The sequence below is a fragment of the Genypterus blacodes genome, unplaced genomic scaffold (assembly GCF_046128005.1).
Source record: "Genypterus blacodes isolate CSIRO-AG114 ecotype Tasmania unplaced genomic scaffold, CSIRO-AGI_Gbla_v1 ptg000015l_1, whole genome shotgun sequence".
Lineage (NCBI taxonomy): Eukaryota > Metazoa > Chordata > Actinopteri > Ophidiiformes > Ophidiidae > Genypterus > Genypterus blacodes.
The window spans coordinates 3349510-3375776 of record NW_027466829.1 but is presented as its reverse complement, the minus strand read 5'-3'; the positions used below and the strand labels follow the sequence as shown (position 1 = coordinate 3375776).

At 48.5% G+C, this 26267-nt stretch overlaps 1 protein-coding gene across 1 annotated transcript; it reads right to left on the bottom strand.

Annotated features, from left to right (window-relative positions):
- Window positions 1-1934: 1934 nt before the first annotated feature.
- Window positions 1935-25940, bottom strand: syt7a (synaptotagmin VIIa). Its single transcript, XM_076137701.1, has 13 exons — window positions 25929-25940; window positions 24683-24798; window positions 20735-20902; window positions 18108-18310; window positions 17906-18068; window positions 14778-14906; window positions 12767-12772; window positions 6004-6106; window positions 4714-4978; window positions 4038-4207; window positions 3665-3779; window positions 2902-3101; window positions 1935-2817 (listed from the first exon to the last, which is right to left on the bottom strand). The coding sequence occupies exons 1-13, from the start codon at window positions 25938-25940 to the stop codon at window positions 2713-2715; spliced, it is 1755 nt and encodes a 584-aa protein (XP_075993816.1). The 3' UTR covers window positions 1935-2712.
- Window positions 25941-26267: the final 327 nt, after the last annotated feature.

The following is a 26267-nucleotide window of genomic DNA, read 5'->3' as shown; positions in this document are numbered from 1 at the left end:
CTGCACAGCTTGCTTTAGCGGGCGACCTTTGATTTGTGTCCTCATGCTGACTGACAAACTCCTCCTCCCTCTCTCTCTGCGCTCCATCATACTCGAGTCCCTGCTGCTAATGAGATCGCTGCGTGCTTTACATTAATTTGACTGAGTATTACCTCTCCAAAATGGTGTGATCCCACTCCCCTCCCCCCCCCTTGGGCTCGGGGGAGATCTTCCTCCTTCCCGAGCACCTAATGGGAGTGTAATGTCCTGTGACACCCCAAGCAGTGGCTGTCAAAACAGTGGGCCCTGCTTCATGGCTGGCCAATCGTTCTGAAGGGTGCCGGATTGGATCAGCGCTTCACAGCAGCCAGCACCAGAGAAGACATACTGCCTCCAACACACTCCCACATGTACTACATACAGTCCACAGAGTACTACCCACACTGTCATACTGGAGCAGGCCTGACTCAGCGCTGCACACTGTATACACCAACAACACACCTGTCTCCCTCTGTGATCAGGTCATTGTTAGCCTGCATCAAAAACAGCCAGAAAAGTAGAAGTCTTGCGTTATTGCACGATAAGGGAAAAACCAACTGCAGGTCGTCCTATTTTAGGTACGCCTGAGTGAGACAGACGTACAAGTGCTGCATAAACAGAAAGAGGCGATGACTCAACTAAACAAAGTCCAAGTGATTATATTTGCTCGCAATGCAACTCCAGAGTAGTTTACAGGGTTGCACCATGAATGGAGAAGACAATAAAAATACTCAAAGAAACACGTGAGTACGCCTGAAGCGAGGAAGAGGATATGTGTGTTCAGGCAGCTAATAATGTCTGACAGAGTCCACGTGGCTGTGTTATGATCTGAGCTGAATGAGACAACAACAGGGGCAGAAGATCCCAGCAACATCCAATATCATCACAAAGAATAAACACAAGTGGAAGTCTGGGTGCTGACATACTCTCTCTCTCTCTCTCTCTCTCACACACACACACAGGTATACCTTGAGGAAACAAAAAAGAGGATGAGAGCCCCACATCCGTCCTCTAATGTCCTCTGTTCGATATCCGAACCCAGACGCCTCAGAGCAGACGTCGCCTCGGCCCAACTGTTGCTCACCCTCCCACCAAACTCCTCCGTTAAAAGTCAGCAGTACTGTAATCATCAGCAGAAACCTGCCGGCGTCGGCGTCGTTATTGTGGTCATCACATTTTCAAAAAAGTGCAGATAGAACTTCCCCATACCCTCGTTGGGAAGGCAGGGCAGTAAAGAAGGATGGGGAAAGGATGGCAGTAAGAGGAGCGATAAGAGAGCCGGGTGAGAAAGAGAAAAGAGAAGAAGATAGTTTGAATTGCGTCGCGCCGCATCGTGATCACACACACACACACGTGTACCTGTGCATGCAAACACACACACACACACACACACACACTCACGCCGTTGTACACACTGCAGGTGTTTAGGTCAAAACCAGCAGCAGGGGAAGCTGAATCGAATCCCGCCGGCACAACGGCGCAACACAAGAGCACGAAGAGTTCACAGCATCATTAAACACACAGAAATGCCGAACAAACGTGATATTTGCCTCTATTTTCATCTTAATGTTGGAAGAACGTTTTAACGGGCGTCCTCAGTGGGTCGATGTTGTGAAAATGACATCATCACATCATATTTTTTTCTCTTCATCTTCTTTTTTCTCCCTCCGGGTCAGAGCTTTTTTTCTCTGGCAAAAACCAGGAGCGGATTCCTTTCTCGCGAGTTTGTTTGTTGTTGTTGTTGTTGTTCACACTTTCCCAGTTAAGAAAGTTTCTCAGTTGTTTTTTTTTGTTTTGTTTTTTTAAATCTCTATTTTTCATCGGGGAGCTACAGCACATCACCCACAGCACACAGACGACAAAGGGATCCAGAGAGAGAGAGGGGGGTTCGCTAATATTGTGCCAGAGGAAGAGAGAGAGAGAGAGAGAGAGAGAGGAGGGAGGCTAAGAAAAGAAAGTGTAGAGGTTTCACTTTGTGTTCAGCTGGTCTTGTGAAGGGGGAGAGGTGGGGGGAGGGGGGGCACTGATTGCCTTCGATGACTTCCGGCTGAACACTAAACTGAGTGAAAAAAGGGGCGGGGCTGAGATGATAAGGATCCAACCAATGAGGAGACGACACACAGGCTATGGATAACACTGTAATATTACTGTAACGGGTACAAGGGGGGAGGTGGGGGCAGCGCTGCCAATCTATACGCCTAATATCTATCTATGTATATGTACAAACAGTACATATTTATAGTAGTGTTTACCTGGAATAGTCATACAATAGCACAAGATGAGATTAGATCGTACTTAAGATCCTCTGTGATCCCACGGGACCGGCACCTTATGTAGGTCAGGGGCTGCAGTGCAGTTCAACAAAGAGGACGGGGGACAGACAGGGTCGGTATGGACAGACAGACGTACAGACACAGGTCAGAAACAGGGGGACCGCTGGCAAAAGTCGTGAGACACAGAGGACGAGACGCGGCTGCGTGAGGAGGAACAGAGGGGGCGCTAGAGAGAGAGAGAGAGGAGGAGGGGAGAGAGAAGAGAGATATTGAAAGAAAGGGAGTTTTAAAGGTTTAAGAGAGCAGATGGCTAATTGTACCCGTGTTTCGCAGCCTGGCAGCAAGTCAGTCTTGTGCATAAGGACGGGAGTGCAGGAGTGGGTGGGGGTAGGGGGGGAAGTTGGAGAAGGGGGCGGTGCTATCAGGCCTTGAGAGCGTGCCACTGGGCGACGTTAGTGCGTGGCCGAGCGAGCATGTCTTTCCAGTGCTTCACCTCCGCCGGTCCGCTCTTCCATGATAGGTAGATCTGAGGAGGAGAGGAGGAGAGGTGAGAATGTGGAGGATGAGCTGCACAGGGTGGAGCGAGAGACAAGCAGCGGGCGGGCGTTACCTTGCCGATGACGTCGTTGCGGCTGAGCCTGTCCTTGTCCATGACGGTGATGATGATGGTGGTCTCCCTCAGCACGTGGGCGGGCACATCAAAGGGGAAGGACTCGTTGAAGATGGGGTTCAGACAGCGCTTCATCGTCACCGTCTTCTTCTTCTCCACGCGCCTGTCCTTGTGCATCAGCCACACCTTCACGTAGGGATCTGCAGCACACACACAGAGGGAAGCGTAGGGGGGTTGTTGTTATGCAGGAGGCAAACAGCAGGGGGGCTCAGGCGGAGATGCCCGCGGAAACCCGATTTGGGGTCAGTTTTGCAATTACCCTCTTCATTGTTAAAGTCGGTAGGGGGGGAAGCAGATACCAAGTTTGAGCTCAAAGTCAACTTAGCCCCTGAGATAGGAAACAAATGAGGAAGTATTTATGGAATTACAAGTTTGGATGTGTACTATCAGTTCTAGAGTTCAGCAGGTTGGCAAACTACATCTCCCATAATCCTGTGCAAAAACCCATCCACACAGCCAAACGTGTTCCATCAATGTCTTTTTATCTTTGTTTACCCCCAATACAGCTAAAAAAGGACTGATGCTGACACTAACTGGGCCAAGGAAAGTGTTAATGACTTTATGAGGGATGGAGAGAGAGAGAAAGAGAGAGAGAGAGAGAGAGAGAGAGAGAGAGAGAGAGAGAGAGAGAGAGAGAGAGAGAAAGAGAGAGAGAGAGAGAGAAAGAGAGAGAGAAACAAACACTCTGGGCTGTGATAAATACCTGAGGTGCCCCCGATGTCCATGGCTTTGAGATTGCGAGCTTTGATGATGTTCACAGTGATGGTGTTGGCAGTAGGATTATAGCAGAGAGACACAAGCAGGTCCCCTCGTCTCCCCTGAGGCACACACAAAAACACACACACACACACACATTTCATTGCCATCAACAAGAATTAAACTTCAGATTACTCACTTGTTGTCTTTGCAGAGATTTAATTTTTTGTTTGTTTAGGATTTCTCATCTGCATTGATCCAAATAGGCCACGCCCATTTGCGGCTCACTAGATTTCCAATTGTTCCATTTAGATTCCTTTTCTTTTTACATTTAATTCCCAAAATGAAACACAGGCCTCATCCCCACTCGGCCCACTCACACTGCCATCACTGCAGGGTTTCAACTCCTTCCAGAACGTCTTTATCTGCCCCAGCTCCACCTTGTTGAGAGGGATGGACACCTCTCCAATGGGGTCATTCCTGCTGAAGCGGTCGTAGTCCAGCACCTGCAGGTAGAGCGTGCGCTCCCTGACCTTCTCGTACGGGAAGCCTGGAGCGCACCAAACAGATTAGACGGGAGAGGGATGGGCGAAGATAAGCCACAGGGAAACAATGACAGTTTAATATGCACCGTGTTAACAGGGATTCAACCGAAAAACGCCAGAAATGACAGAGAGAGAGAAGGACCGTGAACGCACCACTCGGCAAGAGCCAAGGCACCTATTTCCCAGTGTGTGATAGCTTCTGTTACGCTTTTGGCAACGCGATTTTGGCTGTTTCCCAATTCACTTTGTAAATTCTGATCACACAGGGGGTCACACACACTTCTATGGGCACAGGAGAAAAATTACTCTCTCCAAATATCTGTCAGGAGTCGGCGTAATTGTTGTGAAATTTTTGGTTTTGGTTTCACACGTCGTCTTTTTGAATCTTCACACTTCCCCTGCCCACGCTCTTTTTTGGAGCTTTTTGTCATTTTCACGAACGCTTACGGACAGACAGACTGACTGACACAGGAATAAGAGCTTTAACAATGAACTTGGAGGTGACACAGACCCTCAAACAGGAAGGTTTCGTTCCAGTGGGGGTTGAGGTTCTTCCTCTTGACCTTGGTCTCCAGCTTGTGCTTCTTGTCGGGCAGCAGGTAGATTTTGACGAAGGGGTCGGAGGTGCCGGAGAAATCCTTGGCCGGCAGCTCTTGTCCCCTGAGAACTTTGACGGTGAGCGTTGTGTTCTGGAAGCTGTAGCCTATGCTGAACTGGATCCGGCCAAGCTTCTCGCTGATGGGTCCTTCGCCATCGTCGTCCGAGCCTGGAGAGAGCTGCACGGCAACAGACAAGAGGACGACACACGGTCAGCAGCACTTTACAGGAAAAGTTAACGTACAAGGACACACTTGCTGTCAGTCAAGCACATGAGCGCGCACGTGCAACCTTGACGCTGCGACGCTGCGAGAGCACGAGGATTTAGAGCCGACTCATGCAGCTGCTGGAACAGGGAGAGACAGAGATTTCGTCAAACATTAAAGAGACTGAGCGAGTTTAATTTCCTTACTAATGTTCTTAAGAGGCGGGAGGTGCTCTGATTGAAGATAAGGCAAAGCTTTAGACCATCCCATTCTCTCTCACAGCCACTGCTTTATCACCGCTGTGCACTAAAAGGCCGCCATCTGATATGAAGCGGCAGGCAGACAGAGAAAGGGAGAGAGACAGAGAGAGGGAGAAGGAGAGAGAGAGGGAGGCACGTGGAGCTCAAGGTTGATGTTTTGTGCTTGCCACTGTCTTTATGCTCTTTCTCTTTCTCTCTACGGCTCCGCCTTCTCTCTTTGCCCTTTAATTCGTCTCCATAGTGGATGTAGACTGGAAGGGGGAGGAGCTTGAGCCAACGAGATAACAAGCATGCTCACCTCCACGTTTACCAGCCTCCAATTACTCTGCACTCCGCTCACGCAGAGCACGACCTGAATCCGTTGTGTTCACTCCTGCTTGTCAGAGCGACACTTTTGCAAGACTTCTAATGAGTCACGCTCAACAATTGTCAGTAGGACTTCTCCCACTCTCAAGATGAGCCCAGAGTGAAATATAGCCGCTCTAAATTAGCACGGGATCAAACGGAGTGTGAGTCACCTCGGATGGCTCATCTCGCATGATTGCCGCCTTTGTTTATTCCTACTATGGCTCCACTTACACACCTGTGCAGCTTTAAGCGATGACTCACCAACACCAGTACTACCAGGTGGGGGAGAATTACCTCGTGCATCTGTGCCATATCCCACCAAATTTAATACAACAGCCCGTCACACACGCAAGGGATGGACGGGGCGGGACGGGGACAGAGGGGTCTTACCATTACCATGTCTCCCGTGAGAGAGTTGGCCAGGTCGGTGACGGAGGAGTGGCCATCAGCATCGGGGGGTTGGCCCTTGGGGCTGTTGGCTGGCTTGTTGCCCCTGGAAGCAGAAAAGCAGGTTGAAAAAGCAGCAGAGGGCGCCGGCGCGAGAGAGCTGATAGATGTGGCTTCAAAGTAAACCGCTCTAGATATCATGAACGAAGACCAATAGAATCTGCCAAATACTCCAAAGATTAACAGCGGGCACTGGAGCTAAGGAGTTTTTGATGTGGTGAGTTCTGTTTGAAGAAGCTTGGATTCTGAAATGACTATAAATATGTCCAGGCTGGCAAAACTCCAACCACTAACGAGTTACCTCCACTGAGTGAAGACACATTTTTAGACAATATTCAAAGGAAAACGAGGATTGCATGATGAGCTTGTGATGTTTAATGGTGTTGCCCATCCCTAAAGGCTTGACGTTACACCATCTAAAGACACAAACAGGACACACACGTATAATGACATGTATAGCAACATAACGTTACTGTGTGTACAGTAGACAGACATGTATAGCAACGTGTACAGGACCAGACGCTTCACACGACAACTGATGTCACAGAAGAACAGTGTTTGTGTGTTTCTTAGTATTGTGGGAATCAGCATCATCAACATTATATAAAGGACATAAAGGAGAGAGTAGAGATCTCCCATGGCAGAGCTGAGACTTAGATACAAATGTTAAAATAATATGTTAAGCTTATTTCCTTCACAGGAGGAAAGTTGCAAAAAAAAAAAGTAGGAATGTTAAAGTGGGACAAACATTCTGGGAGAAAAAACCTCTATGTTCATACATCATAAAAAACAAGGAAGTTCAAGAAAAGGTGGCAAATGAGAGAGAGTAATGAAACAAGAATAAGAAATGATGAGATTAAAGAAAGAATGAGAACAGAAGGAGAAGAACCAGCACGAACGTTCTGGCCAATGTTATGCGACACATTGGACACACAGCACTCCATAGATGACTGGTCAAGGCACATGGAGAGGCTGAACACTGAAAGAAAATGAAGTAAATAGAGAGGAAAAGGGGAGGACCGGAGAGAAACGGAAAGAAGTGGCAGACGGAGAAAAAAAATGCAAGAAGTTGCAGACACAGACAAGTGGAGGAGCCCCACAGAAATCAAAAAGACTGTAGAGAAGATAGAAAGGTCCAACAAGGAATGTACAAAAACAGAAAGCAAGCAGAAAATTATTTATCTGTATTAGAAGAGACAGCAAGTGTTAACAGCATGAACAGTGAGGTTACGAAACCAAACCAAACAGAGAGTGAGAGATTGTTACAAACACCAGAACGTTAACGAGAGAAACAGAGCTGCAAGAAAAGATAGGGAATGAAGGAAGGAAGGAAAGCCTGGAAACACAAGAGAGGCTTAGTTTGGTCAGTCTGATAAGTATCAAAGAATAGGAGACAAAAAAAGAAGAAAGAGAAGAAGAAGAAGTATGCACACACAATATATCTAAGAGGGGACAAAAGGGGCAAACGAGCTGAAGGAGGAGAAGTGCGTAGAAGAGGAAAAGAAAAAGACAGTAAATACAATCGATCACCAACGAGAGCAAGAACAACTGATCTTTACATAGAGAGAGAGAGAGAGAGAGGGAGAGAGAGAGAGAGAGAGAGAGAGAGCTCAAAATAAAGGATAGATGAGATACAGCATGAGAGAGAAATAAGGCTTTGATATATTATACAAAAAAAATATAATATCATTTTAAACACAAAAAGGACAATAGTAAGAACATAGGAGATCAGAGGGACACATTTAGAGTGCTGCAAAAGAGGCTCTCGCCAAAGATGAAGGACTAACAGTAAAGATACAAGTTGAGTCAGCTTGGTGCCATTTTATCAACTGATTTTGTTTCCAACCATTTAGCAACACTCTAAAAGTGTGGCCTGGGGACACAGGGGCCAAAGCATGTAAGTGGCATTGGCTACATGTGCATATAGATCATATGCAAGTAGTGCTCACTCATCGAGTGAAGGCAATGCCTGGGACAGGCAAGAAACAAGGAGCCCATAGAAAGTCTGTCTGTCTGGCCAGCGTCTGCTGTGCAGCATGTGCGGCTGATGGGTGAGTTGATTGGTTCGACTGCTCGACTTGGGCCAAAATTTGGGATGGATACTTAATGTTGAATGCTATAATGTGTACAATTTTGCAAAAGACGAGGACAGAATCAGGGAAAATATACTGACAAATAGACAGACAGAAAAAGCAAGCAAACGAGACAAGCAAGTCGACAATCACTGCAACCAGCAAAGCAGGACGAGGGGAAGGAAGGAGGGATGTTAACCACTTTGGAGAAAAGGAAGGGAGGATTCGTCAATTGGTGTTAGTTGCATTGGTTGGCGAGGTGGGTAATTGCACTGGAGGGGGGGGTTGTTTGTTTGTTTTGCACTCTAAACTGCAGGCAACGAGGAAGAGGGGAAGAGAAGAGCACTAAAGCACGGAGAGAGAGACTTAGAAGATGAAGTACGGCAAAGGCTCCGTAAAAAAAAGAAATCTCCCTCCTCCTCCTCCACCTCCCAACGATGGACGGGGAGAGTGAACGTCTTCAATTATTCATTCTCCTTCATGCTTCATTCGGGGGGGCATTCTCAGGTAAGAGCTGGTGCAGCCAGGAGGGGGGGGGGGGGTGTAGTGGGAGGGGGGGGCGGCCTTTGTAGCAGCACCCTGAGGTGGTCGTCTGCTCCTGAGCTGCCTCCAGGCTGTTCCAACAAAGCTAACGGAGGGGGCCTGCATCTCTTCATTTCATCGGGGGAAATAACAAGAGCTCCTCCAGCTTGGACGCAGACTTCCCAACTCCAAAATCGAAGACTCGCTTCATTTGATTGAATTTTGAAAAAGAGTCATTAATTTCAGCAGATGGTAATAGTACAACTGCTACGTTTGTCGTGCCAATGCCTCCTCTGACTGAACCCTTAGGGGCCCCAATATGGAAATGGAAGCTGTGGAGCCTGCAGTTGTCTACAGTAGCCAGTGGGAGGCAGAGTGAACTTAACTTCTGATCAGTTTCATCTACGGCACAGAAAGTGGGCTGTTGGCATAGCAACGGCTCTAGAAACATAGACCATACATGTGAGGGTGTGTGGGGGGGGTTCGGGGAGTGTGGGGTGTGTGTGTGTGTGTGACAAGATGTTGGGAGTGGGTGTGTTTACAAGGGGGGAGGGAGGGGGGAGGGAAGGGGCGGGGGGTGCAGCAAACAGGCAAACACAGTGAGAACAAAGAAGGTTGAGGATATATGACAGGTACGGGTGAGAGCCTCGCAGACACACACATTCACGTCTACAGACATATGGAGGCAGGCGGGGCCACTTTTGGTTTCACCGTCCTGTGATACTATCCTTTTGGTTTGTTACCTGACCGAGGGCCAGCAGCTCGAAGAGGGGAGAGGGGGGGGAAAGACACTCCACTCCTAGGCTGGAGAGAGACGCGAGAGAGAAAGCCAACCCAGCCCTTCAGACACCCCACCCCAACATGTCACACGTACACACACACACACACACACACACACACACACACACACACACACAAGCACACGCATACACGCTCGCCATGGAGTGATGTATTTCAATGTCTGCGCTCCATTTTCTGAGCTGCCCACTGCATCTATCATTCTACAGGGGGCTGCCAGGAGCACACACACACACACACACAGATCCATAGTAGTGAAGAAGAAGGTGCGGCTTACATAACTCACCGCACACGTGAATCACACACACACACACACACGTCCATTCACACCGGAGCGAGCCAGGCATCCCTGACTCTTAAACTTCTCAGTCTGGAGCCAAATCCAAACGCAGATGCTTAGCCGATAATGAACTACTTCCCGGGTGTTACTGCTGGAAATGAATCCAAAATGGCATCGTTACTGAAATCTCATTTCAGCAAGGAACAATGAGAGGTGCTGCTGAACGCGGCTCTTTGTTGTGTCTGTGTGTCTTTTAGCAAATTCCAATTGAAAATGGAAAACAGAGCGGCGGCTGCCAGAGACCCTCTCCTCATTTGTAAGAGCTGTGTGATGTTATTCTACTTTTACTGGAAGCGACTCAACCGACTTCTACATTATTCACCCTAATAGTTATTAATCATCAATGAAATGCTGAAATACAATGCAGGGACAGCCATTATGACTACTTTTGAACACTAAGAAGCAATTACCGTCTGAGAGCAGAGCCCCACCTCCCTTTACGGCCTCCCAAACCTCTCTGCAATTTAGCCTCTGCAACTCCGAGCACAATAAAAATAAATAACATATCATTTCAGGGAATTCTGCCAACATGAAATCGTCAAAAAAATAAGTCCATTTAAAAGCAAACGTTTTGAACCCGGCCGGCCTCTGCGGCTGCTGCGGAGATGTGCCACCTGTTCTGGGGCAGGACAGGGACGTCCCGGGGTGATGCTGCTAATAGCTCGCTTCTCCACCCGCCTGTGTGGATGCGGGCGGTTTGTATGTGACTGTGTCAGCGCGTACCTGCCGGCTCATAATGCATGGATGTGCACGGAACAATAAGTACTTTCTTGGAGGGGAAGATAGACTTGCACTCTGAATGTTCCTTCTTCTCTCCCTGACGTATGGATGAATGAAGGTAGAACTGCGCTCCTCTCCTCCTCCTCCTCCTCCTCCTCTCTTAGCCATTCCCTTTCTTCCCTGCATGACTTAGTGAGTGCTACTTTCCCATCTCTTAACACGTAGCTGGATGCATCGCCGCGTCCCCCTGTGGTGAGCAGATGAGCGCGGCGGCCACGGGGAGCCGAAGCCTGGGGGACGGTCTTAAGCAGAGTCCCACTTGGCTGCTTGATTATCCCGGCCTGTAAAGCCTCCGTCACGGGAGGAGCCCGGCGTCACACCAACACACACGCGCATTATCAATTTACATGTTTACATCGCATATAACTTAACAACTGGAGTCTTATCTCATCCAATAAACCAAACGTTTACATTTTCATCATGTAGGAACTGAACAGACACACAGACACACACACACACACCTTCCTCCACCACATAAAGGATGAATTGCTCCCGCTATTACTCAAGGCTTTAAATAAAACACATTTATATTGATTTACGGTGAAAGGTCATAACCACCATTAGCCGTGTTTGTCTTTGCCTTGTCATTCACGACATGTCAAACAACGTAATAAGCTCATAAATTATAAAGCAGTGTTATGGAGAACAAAGGGCAATTAATGGTTAAAAAAAACGCATTACATCACCGAGGCAGAGAACATATATTTATATATATATACACATTTGCCTTGACGTCTCGCAAAACAACAAGCCGATCCACTGGCTTCTACAAAGTGATGTAACATGCATGGATGAATAATTGAAAGACCACAGGCTAGTGCGCTGAGTTAACGTGCCACAGGAGTAAAGCCCGCCCCCTTTGTCTGGAAGCTGCATCCTCATTGGCCGGTTCGCTGGGCGCTCAGATCGCAGCTCTAGATTCAAAGCTCTCGGGGATTGTGGCTTCCCTTTATAGCAACACTGGGGGAGAACCTATAGCTCGGCTGAATCACGGCTGAACTGTACCAGGGAAAAGCAATGAGGCATTAAGGAGCGACTCCAGCATCCTAATTTAGCCTTCTTACGTTCACAGCTTATGGATGCCTACGATGTAAACATCACAGCGTGCGCGGCTCCCAGAGTCACAGCAGCTGAAAACAGTGTTTGTGTGGCTCCTCTGCAGCGTTGCCATAGTGCTTTGCCTCTCCGCTCTGCCCTTAATTGGAGCCCGTCCCAGTTAAAATAGGTAACCTTGGTTAGTCTGGTGCAGTCCAAACTGTCAGTCTGCTCTGTGAACACGCGGCTGCGATCGCGCCCTACAAGGTCAATGAGGAAGTGTGATGAATGTCTGTGGCGGCGATTCACCTCCTCACAGCGAGCCAGCGAATGTGCAAATGTCACATTAACCAAAAATGCCTTCCTTCTAATTTTAGTGCAACAGCAGGGATGTTGTTGTATTACATCATAATCTGGGCCAAATGTAGGACATCAAAACTAAAAGATAAAAGCATCTCTGCTGTTCGTCACCACTGCAGAGATGTGACTTTGATGTTAGTGTCGATGTTAACAAGTCATGATTTCTTTAACAACTCAGAATGAAATATTGATGCTTTAGAAAGAAAATGAAAGAAATAATGTGAATAAAGTGATAGACGCAGGTATGGAGATGACTGATGGGGGGTACGTGTGTGTGATATGATGATACGGTGTGTGTGTGTGGAGGATGAGCAGGGCTTTGTCTCCAGCTGGAGGCTCGCGAGCATCGTTTAGTCTGAGCAATATGCCAGGGGTGTGATTGATTAAATCATGGTCAGACATCTGTGAAGTCAGCACTAACACCGCGGGGAGCGATACACTCCCAGCCAGCTTCCTACCTTGCATTCCCAACACACGGCGGAGTAACAACGTTCATACTCGCCGACGCTAAATTTAGAATCTAATTACAGTGTGGCTAAATCGTTCATTATACATTTAAATTTGTAAATTAGAAGCAAACAAACAGTGGCTCAAGTGGAATTAGTTTGCAGCTCGGCAGACGGACGGGGAGGAATTCAGCGAGTGGGCAGAGACTATCAGTGCATTGGTTTATAGTGGTAGTTTCTCCATTGTTGCCCTCTTAGAGCTGAAAGCTGCCAGTCTTTCCTCTCTGACAGAGAAAATTAAATGAACCCCAGGTTATTCCAGGAAATTCCATAATGAACCCAATCAACAGAGCGGAGTCCTGCTGGCCACGTGTGGAGGAGTCTGAGCTTATTGTTGCTATTGTGTTTGCTAAAGGAGGTGTGTGTGTCTGTGTATCTGTGTGTGTGTGTGTGTCTGTATCTGTGTGTCTGTGTGCGAGTGCTTTATGGCGGCTTTGTGATAACCCTGACTAAAGATTATGCTCAAACATCATTCTGAGATATAGATCAATAATTTCAAGGTTGACAATGCCAGCAGTCCCACTGTTTGTAACTCAAGTCTAGGAAACAGCCGGAGGGACTAAAGTGAGCCGAGACACAAATATGTTTGACTAGTTGATGTGGCGTAGATGTCAAGGTGAGATTCGCTTTACGATAAATGTAGGAGGACAACTGACGCCGACTCTGCTCTCCGACTAAACCGGAATCTTTTATACCGAAGCGGCTCACATATTTCCAGCGGCCCTGCAGAAAAGAAACGCCGCTCCAGCCTCTCTCGCGGCGTAATAGAACCTGAGGTATGAAACACGCGTCAAAATCGATGAATCGCGTCCCGAATGCGAAATAATTGCCGCGACGAGTAAATCAGAATTCCTTCGCCCGCACTCTGCCATTTTGTTTGAAGGTGTGTGTCACATTATGCATCTCCAAAGTGTCTCTGATTCGTCACGGAATCAAAGCGAGGTTAAAACGCTCTAATTGGACTGCGGAGGGAATCAAGTGTGTCACGTCCGCCCAGGGGCCGGAGCCAATGCAGGACACAAATCCACGGCTCTCAAACGGGAAACGTCATCCGGACTGAATCTGAATCGTCCCGGCCTGCTTATAGATCAGAGGGATATTTAGGAGGCGTCTGTGGTGAGTAAGGTTCGCTGGCGAGGGAAGAGATTTATTTTTAGCGGCCGTGTTTATGTAAGTGACTAACGTGTTGTGGAATAATGAGGACTCTCTCTGCGGAACTACAGAGACAGGACTCTCAGAGCGGCGGAGGAGGAAAAGGAGGGTGATTGAAGGAAGCTAATGAGCGGGAAGGGGGGGGGGATAAGAAGACGAAGAAGAAAAAAGGAACACAGGAGAATAAAGCGCTGGTGTAATAAAAGCGCGGAAATACAAAATAATACGGCAATTACCAACGGGTGTTCTGTGTGAAAGGCCCAGCAAAGAGAGATGAAGATGGGAGAGGGGAACATTATGGTGAATAGGGGGAAGGAAATTATAATGGTCAGGAAAGAAATGACCCCCGGCACCACAACGCAGGGTTATATTACAACGACCATTTTTTACTTTTAAAAACAGATAAAAGGAGCCGTAAGGTGCGAATGAGGAAGTGACTGCAGTGATTTATGAGCTCATTACAGCTTTACAACTAACAGCCAAATTGCTTTTAGACTCGTTTGACAATATAGAGGAGTTAATTTGGTATCCCGAGCCTGTTTTTGCTTCGTTTCTGAACCAGGAATGATCTTTTCTTTAGTTCCAGGAGGAATCATTGGTGACCTGTTGGGTTTAGTTCTTCAGAGAGTAGCTTGTTGTTGTAAACAGTGACACACAACTCAGAATAAGTGGGAAATATTCAAATACAAGTGGTTCGACCCAATCCATGCTACATGTACTTAAATACGCAAGGAATAGTTAGTTTAGTTAGCTAGCAGCATCCAATTTTGGTCTAGAAACAAAAATACAGGCTCTGTGCGGGACGCCAACGAGCTAATCAGGACAACAAGGCTTTCCGGTCCGTCCTCACAACCTGAAACCCTCAAACTACTGTATTTAGTGCTAGCTAGCTAACCCGGCTTACGTGAGCTATTTTCACAGATTGTCCTTGTTGTTGTTGTTGTGGTTGCTGTTTGTCCATTTTTGAGCAGGCTGTTATTTCAAGTACTCAACTGCGCACCAGAACCATTAGATTAAAGCTTTTCTCTCCTCTATCTAAATTCTTCAACCATCTGTTCCCTTCAGTTTCATCCCCGCATCCGCTGCATCCGCTCATCTGCATCCCATTCTCTCATGCACAGGACACACACACGCTCACACTTCATCAGGTACCTCTTCTCAGGAGGGGGCTCCTGATTGGACGGAGCTGCCTGCGCGGTTTCCTGCAGGTCAGGGATATTGGCAAAGTCGTCTTGCTCGGCCACACCAATGGCCAGAGCCAGGACCACCATCTTCCCCTCACTGGCTCCCCCCAAAAAGAAAACACCACAGAAGATAGAAACAAAGAGAGAGAGAGAGAGAGAGAAAGAGAGAGAGAGAGAGGCAAGACAACAACAAGGAATAGATGCAAAGGAGAGAGAGAGAGAGAAAGAGAGAGAGAGAGATCGAACACAAAGGGACGCCAGAAGGAAAACGGCGCAAAAAGGGGAGAGAGAAGAGAAGAGAGGTCAGGTGAGGTAAGGAGGCGGCGAGGAAAGGAGGCGAGTGGTAGGGAGAAGGAGAGAAAGCAGGAGGAGAGGAGAGCAAAACAGCACGCGGCCGGTCATAAAGAGGAAACACACAGAGCCACACAAGCATCCCAGCTCAGGGTCCAGGGAAGGATATTAAAGAGACGGGACGTAAAAACCCGAAAGGCCAACTTAGTCGTAATGTGAGGAAGCCAATGAGGGCGCCATGGAAACAGGTGCGGAGCCGTGTTTACATCCCAGCACACATTCTTAACACAATTAAGGGAAAGTGCTGGTGATTAGTTAATGATTGTTAATGACTGTGACATATCAGCAGGTTGCACATCAAACCCACACACCCACACCCACCCACACACACACACACACACGGCGAGTCATATATGGAGTTATTTAACCTGCCTTCCTCTCTCTCCCTCCTGTCTCACCTTTCTCCCGTCTAACACGCGCGCGCGACTCTTTCTCCCGAGTTTAAGATTTAATTACGCCTCATTAAGAGGATCTGGACTAATTGTTTCTATTTGAGCGTCAGAGTATCTTGAGGTGCTTTGCCGTGTGTCACCATTTTCTGGGTCAGTGCTCTCTCTCTCTCTCTCTCTCTCTCTCTCTCTCTCTCTCTCTCTCTCTCTCTCTCTCTCTCTCTTTTCAATTCTCCCGACTCCTCATCCCGTCTCTCCCTTTCCCTTTCTGTCACCCACACCTCTACAGCTCTAAGCCCCTCCCCCACCGCACCCCAGCCCCCCTTCATTACCTTCCTGTGGATAGCGTTTTGCTAGGCTGTGGGGAAATATCACCTCAGACACGTTAATATTCCGTGTCTTCCAACATTCCGTTTTAAAAGACGCCCCAAAGCTACGATGTCCTAATCTCCATGGTAATACTCTGCGTGTTAATGGTATGGGCGCTCTACTATAGTCGTAATGGTTATCGGAGCCCGTCCGCGGTTAAGTACGTGCATTTACACTCCAGAATATCGATGAAACCCTTTCAATCAATGGGGCCCTACGTGAAGAGAAGCGGGAGGAGAGGGAGGAAAGGGACATTTCTAACATAACGGCGGGATGAATGATTGATTTTCAGCCAAACATCATGAGATCCAGTCGGTCAAACCACTCCTGAAGGCTGAGATATCCGTGTCAATGCCATCAACGCGCTCGCCCGGGCTATGATTCACTCAGATAGGGAATCCGGCCAAGATTGAAATTAACTGTCTCGAACAATGGGTCAGGGCGATTACGGGCCCCCTCTGCCGTTAATCACGCCGACTTCTGCTGTGGCACCAAACGCAAATGCAACAACAATGACCCTTATCTCACATTCATAATAATCAGTATCAAACTGTACAATGATGAAGAGCAGACCCCCCTCCACCCCCGTGACCTTGCTTTGGCTGGAGCTGCAGCCGGCGGCGTTCGTCCTCCCGCCAAACCCCCGGAGGTTGGGAGGCGCATTAAGGCGAAGAAGATGAGGCAGTGATGAAAAGCTGCCTTAAAAAAGGACGTTAAACACATGTTGGCACCTTGGCAGTGTCCTTCCTCGTCCATCCCTCGCCCCGCCCCCCCTCCTCATCTGTGCCCTCCCTCGCTCTTCTTCTGGCCCCTGGTAACAATATGTCGTCGAATTAATGGCGCCGGTGACAGCGGATCAATGCTTCAGGGTTAACACGAATCAACACACACTCACTTAACCCTTGTTCGTAAACTGATGCACGGTGACACGTGGACCGGGTGACACTCACACACACGCACACACATGTAAGGGGGAACATGTTTGCAGGCCATGTAGGAAAATCGCAGGAGCAAATTGTGGAGAAACGGTCGAGACGTTTCTCCTGGGAGACGCCTTTAAACTGTCAACTAGCAGCAGCAGCGGCGCTCGTCCTGTGAAGACGTCCCGCTGAGCTCCGTCCACACAGATGTTAGTGTTACTGAGACGGAACCATTCATCACAGGACGGGAGGGAGAGGACACACAACAAGCTGCTCCGCTTCCCTTTCCTCATCCTCCACGCAAGCGATACCATCAATTCTACGATTAAATTAAAGACAAAACAAAGGAGCCAACGCTGAACATTATTATTGCTCAGTCACGGGATGATGTATTGTTTCATTACTCCTCCGGTTTTAGGAGATTTTAAAGGATTTTAAATATATCAAGTCCCCCTCGAAGAATAAAATCTAGGAAACATAATTTACTCTCGTTAATATCAGTGTGTGATCTCCTCTCTCCACAAACAAACACACACACACACACACTTTGTGGGAAAAAAAACAGCTTATTTACACGTGACGCTCAAACCTTAATTACATTTATAATAGCTTTTTCAATTATGCCAAAAATGTTTGACCTTTGACCTCCTCTAGTGGGCCATTAAGTTAGATTAGCATGGAAAACATCAGCACAGCCTCATTTTCCTCTGAAACTCTGAGTAATAGCAAGTAAACAGCAGGATATTTACACACACACACGCACACTCGTACACACGCACAACCTGACAGATATTCAGACAGTAATATCCTTCCCTGGATATCAGATGTGCAGTGAAAGGGACCAGCCGGTGCAGAACAGTGTTTCACAAAGGCAAACGTGAAAGCAGATCAGTTAGTAATTAACCTGCTACATCTTTAATGGATTCAGAAGATTTACAGATAAAGATAAAACCACTAAATATGCATCAAGGACACATGCAGACGCAGATACACTCAGGCACGGACGACAACAGATCTCAGGCCACGGCACAACAGAAATGAAGGGAGAGAGAGAGTTTGAGACTCACAGGAAGGATTTCACGTCCAGGCCGCGATTTCGGATCTCGTCCATCATGTAATCCCAGCTCCCGGGATTACCGCACCCGCGCCCTCCTGCTCCGCCGCCCCTGCAGCGAGCGGCGCCTGCTCCTGCGGGGGCGCCCCGCACACCCCGGGGACCACCACGTGTACCTGTGCTCCCACCCTCGCCACCTCCTCCTCTCCCAGTACCCCCGCCTCCCCCAGGGTGGCCAGGTGCAGGGTGCAACTGTCCCAGGCTCTGGGATGTGGTGGGGGGCTGGCTGAGGCCCGGACCCGGCGGGTGGATGAGGGGCTGCTGGAGGCTCTGTTGGCGCAGCAGCGTCCGAGGCCGGGCCGGCCCGGAGGGAATGTGCTCCAAAGTGGAGGCGTAGGACAGAACCGGATCCCCGAAGCTGGGAGGGCAGAGGAGCAGGGAGGAGAGAGAGCGTGAGGAGGGCCACGGCCGGCAGAGGAGGGGGCGATGGACGGGGAGCGAGGGGTCAAAGGTCGTGGAGGAGTGAGAGGGAGAAGAAGGAGAGGAGTCACGGCAAGAGGAAGGCAGTTGGTCAGGAGATGAGAGGTAAGTGAGAAGGACAGAATCGTCAGGGAGGAGACAAGGTGGCACATGGCAGAACAGAGAGGTCAGGTTGATGTCAGGATAGGCACAGAAAAGGTCACCCAGAGAAAACGAAGGGGAGGAGGGAAGAGGAGGGGGTGGTGGAGGAGGCGGAGGAGGGATGGTGTTTGAGGGCGGCGTGGAGCGGGAGGAGGAGAGAGGAGGAGCGTTGGGAGGTGGGAAGAGGAGGAGGAGGAGAGAGAGAGAGAGCAACGTGAGGCAGCAGCAGTAACAGCAGTAGCAGAAATAGCAGTAGAAGGTGCAGCCTGAGTGGTCGCTGTGCGGCGTGTACGGCTCGTAGGGCGGCGCCGTGCCGCCGTGCAAGCTCCCCGTGCGCGTCTGACGTGCGTGCGCCCTGTGCGTGGCCGAGGCCTGAGCGTGGTGATGTCTGCGTGAGGGTGCGGCTCGAGCTGTCAGCGGACGAATCAGCACCGTCCGCACGGGCGTGGAGCGCTGAGGCAGGCGGGCCGCGGCTTTGGCGCTCCCGGCCCTTCCAGCCGACGCCGCCGACGGCTTTTTGGCGCGACGAGCAATCCCCATTTTCCTCCACTCGTCTGTCAACTTTTCCCATCTGTGTTAGCCTCTCCTGCTGTCTGTCTAAGTCTTTTTCCTCTTTTAAACACATGCTGGACCTCTGGAGACGTCCCAGCAGCCAACCAAGTCCTACAGAACGCCTCCCTCCCTCGCTCTGCCTCTCATTTTCCACTCCTCCTCTCCAAAAAGTGTCATTTAATTAGCTCATTAGCTTTTTTTCAAAGGATTCAGTCACATCACCAGGAAGGTGTGATCCAGATTCATCAATGCTCTTTAAATAGTGAGACGTACGTGTAGCTTCCTCATCACGGCTACAGTCGCCTGTATCATCATGCTTTTAGATTTTTGCAGCTCACTAAATATATCGTCCTCCCTCACAGATTGCTGTGTAACCCAGAGCAGCAGAAGTAGGTCACCAGCCGCTATTCACATCAGTTAGGTGCATTCTACGCCGCTGTTCATTACTTCACCTATTACAGTTTTACAAAATGGTATCATGTGTGCAATCCATCATGCTTATCTGACACAAAGAAAGGATAAAGCGGGTAATGGAAGGTTCAGCAGAGAGGAGCGGGTTTGTGGGCAGACAGAGGAGACGGAGAGCACGGGAGGCGTGGTGTTACACGGCGACAGAGAGATGGAGAATGAGACGGGAGCGATAAGAGCGGAGGGTGACGGCGGGGAGGAAGAGGCAGAGAAAATGGGGTGCGAGACACAAACACGAGAGACATGGACACTTATAGCGGCCCGAAAATAGAATCCAATTATAGACAGGGGGCAAAAAGAAAGATGAGAAGAGGGAGAGAAGAGAGGAGAGAGAGAGAGAGAGAGAGAGAGAGAGAGAGAGAGAGAGAGAGAGAGAGAGAGAGACAGAGAGAGAGAGAGAGAGAGGGAATGGGGGGCGAGGTAGTGATGAGCGTGAATGTGTTGTGGAGGAAGAAATTGCGAGACACACGAGGTGGCGAAGGAAGGTGCAAAGAAAATCACAAAGAGCTGAAAATGAGCCGCCTCATTTACAACACTGAATATAGACGCCACATCATGTCATACATCATGGCGGAAGAGGAGGAGGAGAAGGAAGGAGGAAGGAGGAAGGAGAGGAGTTTGTGTTTAAATTCTAAAGCGGATATTGCAGGAAGTTACGCCCCTGGACGAGGACGCCGGGACTATTTCTGTATGGTATTTTTGGGGAGTGATTATTTTTAGACCCTGTGCGGTTTCTGGCATAAATAAATCACGTTTCCCTGCCCAGTTTTAGAGAGTCGGCTTTACTGTGCAGCTGGGACGTGTCAGCTGAGGGTTCGAGTCCAGCGCGGCGGCGGGGCGGAGATGCTGTATGTTCATGCTACAAACACACGCCAACGAGGTTTATAATGTGTGTACGCCCGTCTGCAGGATTACAGGAAACGTGATGAACCGATATGAATGAAACTTTGGATGAACTCATTTGAATTTTGACACTGGTTGGCCTGATGGTGGCGCTGTAATCACAATTTTGAACTGTATGTCATCAGGGGATCGTCCACATCCAACCATAAAGGCCACGCCCATTTTTTTTAAAGCACTACCCCAGTCATCACACCTTCTTCTGCGACGCACACACACACACACTTCAACTTACCGCTGCCTACCTGTTGTGCATTAAACCTGACAGAAATGTTCCGTGTCTGCTTGGTTCTCAACTCACTTGCTGGGTCTCAGTCCTCCCGACTGCATGTGGCCCTGGACCGTCTGCCATCTGCCGGCCTTCACCCCGTCGCCGACCATGCTCCTCACGCTGTCACTGCGGTAAGGAACCCCCCCATCATCCCCATGCCCAGTTGCTGCCCCCTTCTGACCCCCTGAAACTGCCCCACTAAGAAGAGGGAGAGAGAGAGGGCACAGAGATACCACAGCAGACAGGAGGTGGAGAGAGAGAGAGAGAGAGAGAGAGCAACAACAGGCAGAGGAGAAAAAGACCAAAGAGTGTAAGAAGACAAACATACACACAGGCACTCATGCACGCACACACACTCGCACACAAACACTCACAGGAAAGTAGATTGAGCAACCACATGGCTAGGGAGGTGAAACAGATCAGCAGAGTGTGTGAAGGGGCAGGTTTAGTTTTTCCAGGCCAAGTGACAGGCAGGTGGATGAAGAGAGAAAAAAAAGGTCTGGAGTCCAGTGTGGAGAGACAGAGGGATGAGGGAGGAGAGCGGGGGAGGAAAGAGGAGGAGAAGAATTAACGGAGAGCCTGTGGAGGGTGGAGAACCAGCTTGGAGTCCCTCCTCTGGGGCCTGGAGGACCGATACTACAGCTGCCAGCATTCACTCGCGGTCAAACGTGTGTGTGTGTGCGTGTGTGTGCTCATCTAATTCTCATTTTCTCATTCATTTAGACATTTGGGCCTAGCAGTGTGTGACTATGTGAGGCCATTCAGCTGCAGCAGCTGAGAAGGTGGAGGGATCCTTTGTAAATAAACAACACATCTGAAAGGTCGTCCAAAGTGAACTTCAGTTAAATACAAGTGCATCTGCAGCTGTAAAACATGAAGCCCAGCATATGTTTAGATTTAAATCTATTGTATTTCAATTGATAGAAATGTTCTGCTTGTCATTGGAGCACCACTTAACATCAATAATAGTTTGAAGGGAAAAAAGGAAGCAGGGTAAACTCCTGAAATATTAAACAGCTGAGAGGATGATGAGCACAATCTAATCAGAACGGCTTCCCAAAGAGAGCAGAGCGGAAACATCCACCGCTCGTATCCGCCAGCTGTCGTCAACACAAATGTCCCCCCGAAAAAACTGACTTTATGTGTAAATGTCATGTCTTCGCTGAAATCAGGGACAGTCAAAAATAAAGCACAGTAGTGCCCTCTGGTGACATGACTACACTCCATTAATATGCATGGCTCCCGCTCCAGGACACACAAAATATGAGGCGCTGAGGACATCATGGTCCAGCGTGCAGATGTGCAATTGGGGAGATGAACTCACACGTCCCTCTGAAAGTCACCTTTGACTTCTGATTCTGACCAATTGACCTGTCAGTACATGTGGATAAGTCATCAGTCACCGCCGCGGCACAGCTGACACTGCTGGAGCAACGGTCAACACAAGAGCCGTGGGCCTCATTTATCCAGCCGGGCGCAGAGGTGAACGTCTTTATTCTTTATTTAAACTAGGAAAAACATAAATAACCCAGGCCATAAATCATTTCACATATTTACAGGCGTACACTGCATTCAAATATCAATCCTGTTCTGGACTGTACGCGCATTTACAGTAAAGGGCTTTGGCCCAATGAGTGCAGCCCCAGCAATCGATGACAGATTCATCAGACTGATCAAATAACTGCAGATGATGAACGATGCCGGGGAAGTCGATGCATAAATGTAAAAAGAATCTGATGCGTGGAGACCATTTTGGACTGCAGGGGACGTTAAAGATATAACAAGTTCAATATTGACAAATGATAGAATTGAACCTCAAATCCAATAAATCCTTAAACATAGAGATTGATCACACAGAGCGAATGACCCGCTTGATAAATGAGACCCAGTGTCATTACAGAGATTGAAAGCTGCTGATCTCAAGAGAACCCAACACAGGAAATGATTTCCCTGTTGCCTGCTGGCTGTGGCTGAAGGAGCACATTACTGTAGCTGGGGTGGCATTAGGAGGTCACCCCCACTCCTTCTCTCCTAGTTTTCATCATGTAATTACCAATCTCGTTACAGAAGCTTATTGGATCCAACACTCTGCACCATCCACTAATTAAAACAACACTTTTTTTCTACATTTCCTACATAGAAAAACCTGAAGACTGCTGGAGAAGAAAAGCTTCATGAAGAATAAATGAAAACCTTGAGGCGTTTTCTTTCTTTTTTTTCGCTTTTTGAAATGAACTTCATAACACGTAAGCGCTCGGGTCTAAAGCTGGTTTCTGGAGATCAGCAGCCGTGGTCTTCAGGCACAGTTTTCAGACAGTAATCCATATATCCACTGCTTTCATAAGCTCACAGCCGCCTCCATTCTTCAAGCCACCACACACACACACACTCTCCTCAGTTCCTCGGTCTATTCATGACGACCAGTTATTAGCCAATTTATTAGACAGATGCTCGGTAGCAGCATGTCTGCTTAGGACATTGCTGGGGCTTTATTAGATTGAAGTGCCAATAGAGCACTGATGAAAATTGACTTGCACCAGGTAAAAACACTGTTATGTTACAGTATCCCAGTATCAATGGCAGAACCCTGGGTTCAAGAGTGACGCTGTTAGTGGAGAACACAGCCAGCATTAGGCTGAAGCCACAGATGGATTTCAACCACTGGCACCACAGTGGAACCTGGAGGCTGTGCTACGAAGGAAGCTTAACAGACCCTGGCTTTGTTCAGCTTAGCTTAGCTGGCTTGACAAAACTTAACACCGGAATCAGGCTTCATCTATATCATGATGCTGCTAATCAACACACTCTGTTAATACAAGCGTGCAGAACAAGAGTCAGAGGAGCAAAGTATGAAGAAAATATAGCGTTACATCAACAGGGATCCTGCAGGAACGGTGATACTATTTTCCAAAGGAATTGATTGATTAACAGTCACTGGTTTATATTTCACGCCGACTAGACTTGAAGATACACTGCCCTGTACGAGGCAAGCTTAGGCAGTTACCGTGGCAACACAGCAGGTTCGTGACATTGAAAAATCAAACTTGAGCCTGAAGCCAGCAAGCTAACCTCTTAATCTCGCTTCGTAGTACAGCCCCTCCGGCGTAACGGTCAACCCTCCACAACAACAACAAGAACTGGCCACGTCCATTCACACGAGAGGAGGGACAGGGAGAGACACAGAGATTACAGAGGAGGTAGGTTAAAGATGAAGCGCCTTTTGGAGAGAGAGGCTATGAGGGTTGTCCGTCTCCATGGTTACGCCCCATGGGAGAGAGAGAGAGAGGTGAGAGGTTAGAGGTCAGGGGTTAGTGGGAGCGGCAGGGCTGTAGGGAATGGGGGGCATCAGAACATGCACCTCTGTGTTCATTTAGAAGGTGGCAGGAGCGGCGGTGGAAGTCGCCCAGGGGGGTCGCGGGGGGGTCGCTCTGCCACCTTGCTGCAGTAACAGTAAAATGGCTGCCGTGGGGGACGTTTTAATGTGCATGTGTGACATTTGCCTACACTCACGTCTCTCAAACAGATTATGAGTAATCATTGGTGGCCCTCAGTCCATATACATTGGGCGGGTTGTTATGCTGTTATTACTAGGAGTGCCTACATTGTGACACTATGACATTTAAGGAAAGTGCTTTTTCAAAAGGCCTTTGGCGAAAAATCTCTGCTTACTCATAAAAACATTGTGTCCAGAGGAATATAGTGTCCATCAGAACAAAATTAGACAGAATCTGGGTGAATTCAACCTGTCAGGCAGCATAGTGTTCCGTACATAATACAAAGTGTTTTAGTCATATTACTTGAAGGGTTGGATTTGATGGGTGGCGACTGGTTGTGATTGCTAGGAAAGAGATGAAGTGAGTGTGAAGGGGAGAAGCAAAGGGAGGAAAGGGGTGGGGGGGGGGGGGGTGATGGTAAAGTGGTAGCAGCAGTGCCCCTGCCTCATTACAGCCCTGCTCAGGGGGGAAGTCTCTTACCAGCCTTGGACCAAGACTCACTTGAGTGTGAGGCGAGGATCTCCATATGGGGCATAGGGAGAAATGTTTAGTACGAACTCCTTGGGCGGATAGGAGCTCCACCTCTGCTGCACTGTGCTGCTGTCATTGTTATTCCAAAAGTCTCTGTCTAGATCACTGCGGCCAGAGAGAGAGACAAGTCAGAGCAACACAACTTTGGACAGCCAACGGCACCAAGCAACCATTCGCAACAGGAAGGAACCAGACAGCCGCTCCTCCTTTTTGGGGGAGATGATGCGTTGGTTTGAGCAAACATGCTGGACTTTGACACACAGCAGCTCCAGGTTGATGTCTATGTGTCTACCTGGAGCTGAAAATTCACAATAATGGCTCAATTTACAGAAAAGAAAAGTAAAACAAAAAGGGGAGGGAAGCCTGGAGAGAAATGCATCAACCAAAGCTATTCATAAAGCAATGTGCTGTAGCATAGACACAAAGAGAGAGAGAGAGGAAGTGAGAAAAGAAGAGGTCATAATCGGATGAATACATACAGCATATGATTACATTCTGTTCATCGAGCACAGCGCCACTGATGCAACTCATTGAGTAAACATTAAGAATCTGCCCCCCCCGTCCTTGGTGCGAGCAGAGGGAGCACATGAGAGCAAAAAGCATATAGAGACACAAAGCAGAGATCAATTGCAGACAGTCAAAGTAGAAGTAGAAGGAAAAGAAGGAAGAGGAGGAGGAGGAGGAAGAAGAAGAAGTGAGAATAATCACTGATGTCATACAAAGTCACACAGTAGTGGTCAGAGCTGCAGCACGGCGGCGGCGGACAGAACCGGAGAGAAAGGCAGCGCGCACAGAGAGAGGAAGAAGGAGGAGGAATAGGAGTCGAAGCTGAAATGGTGAACAGAGCGCAAAACACCGATGCTGCTGGAGCCAGTAATCAAATGCAAACAATTAACAGACCAGGAGAACACAGCAGAGTCACAAAGCCTGTCCTCAGGGCTTCAGTCATCAAAACACGGTGCAGGAAAATGTAAATACAAACATTCCAAAAATAGCCGAAACAACAGCAGGCTATGGAAAAGAAGTGGTGAGCAGGTTATGAGGCATTTTGTGGAGTGAAGTTTTATACTTAGCATTACAAAGCTGACATTTTCTGCTACTGACCTATAGCCCCGTTTCATCGAGAACAGAAAATACTTTCATCTGTTTGAGCCCCTGTAAGAAATGTTAAATCAAAAATCCTCCCGAGCAATGTTTACCTCACACACCATTTTCCTACACACACACACACACACACACACACACACACACACACACACACACACACACACACACACGCACACACACACACACACACACACACACACCTCCCCTAAATGCTCGCCCTCCCTCCCTCCCTACCGCCTGCCCGCCCGCCCGCCCGCCCGCCCTGGCGTGGCTAAAGGCCGGCGGCGCTCAGACACACTTCCTATCTCGCCAGCAAAGATAACAGAAGTGTACTTCAGGAGAGGCCCAAATGTTTTCACAGCTAAGATAAAGCAGATGTAATCTATACAAATTAGATGGCTAACGTTTCATTTAGTGTCTCTGGATGGAAG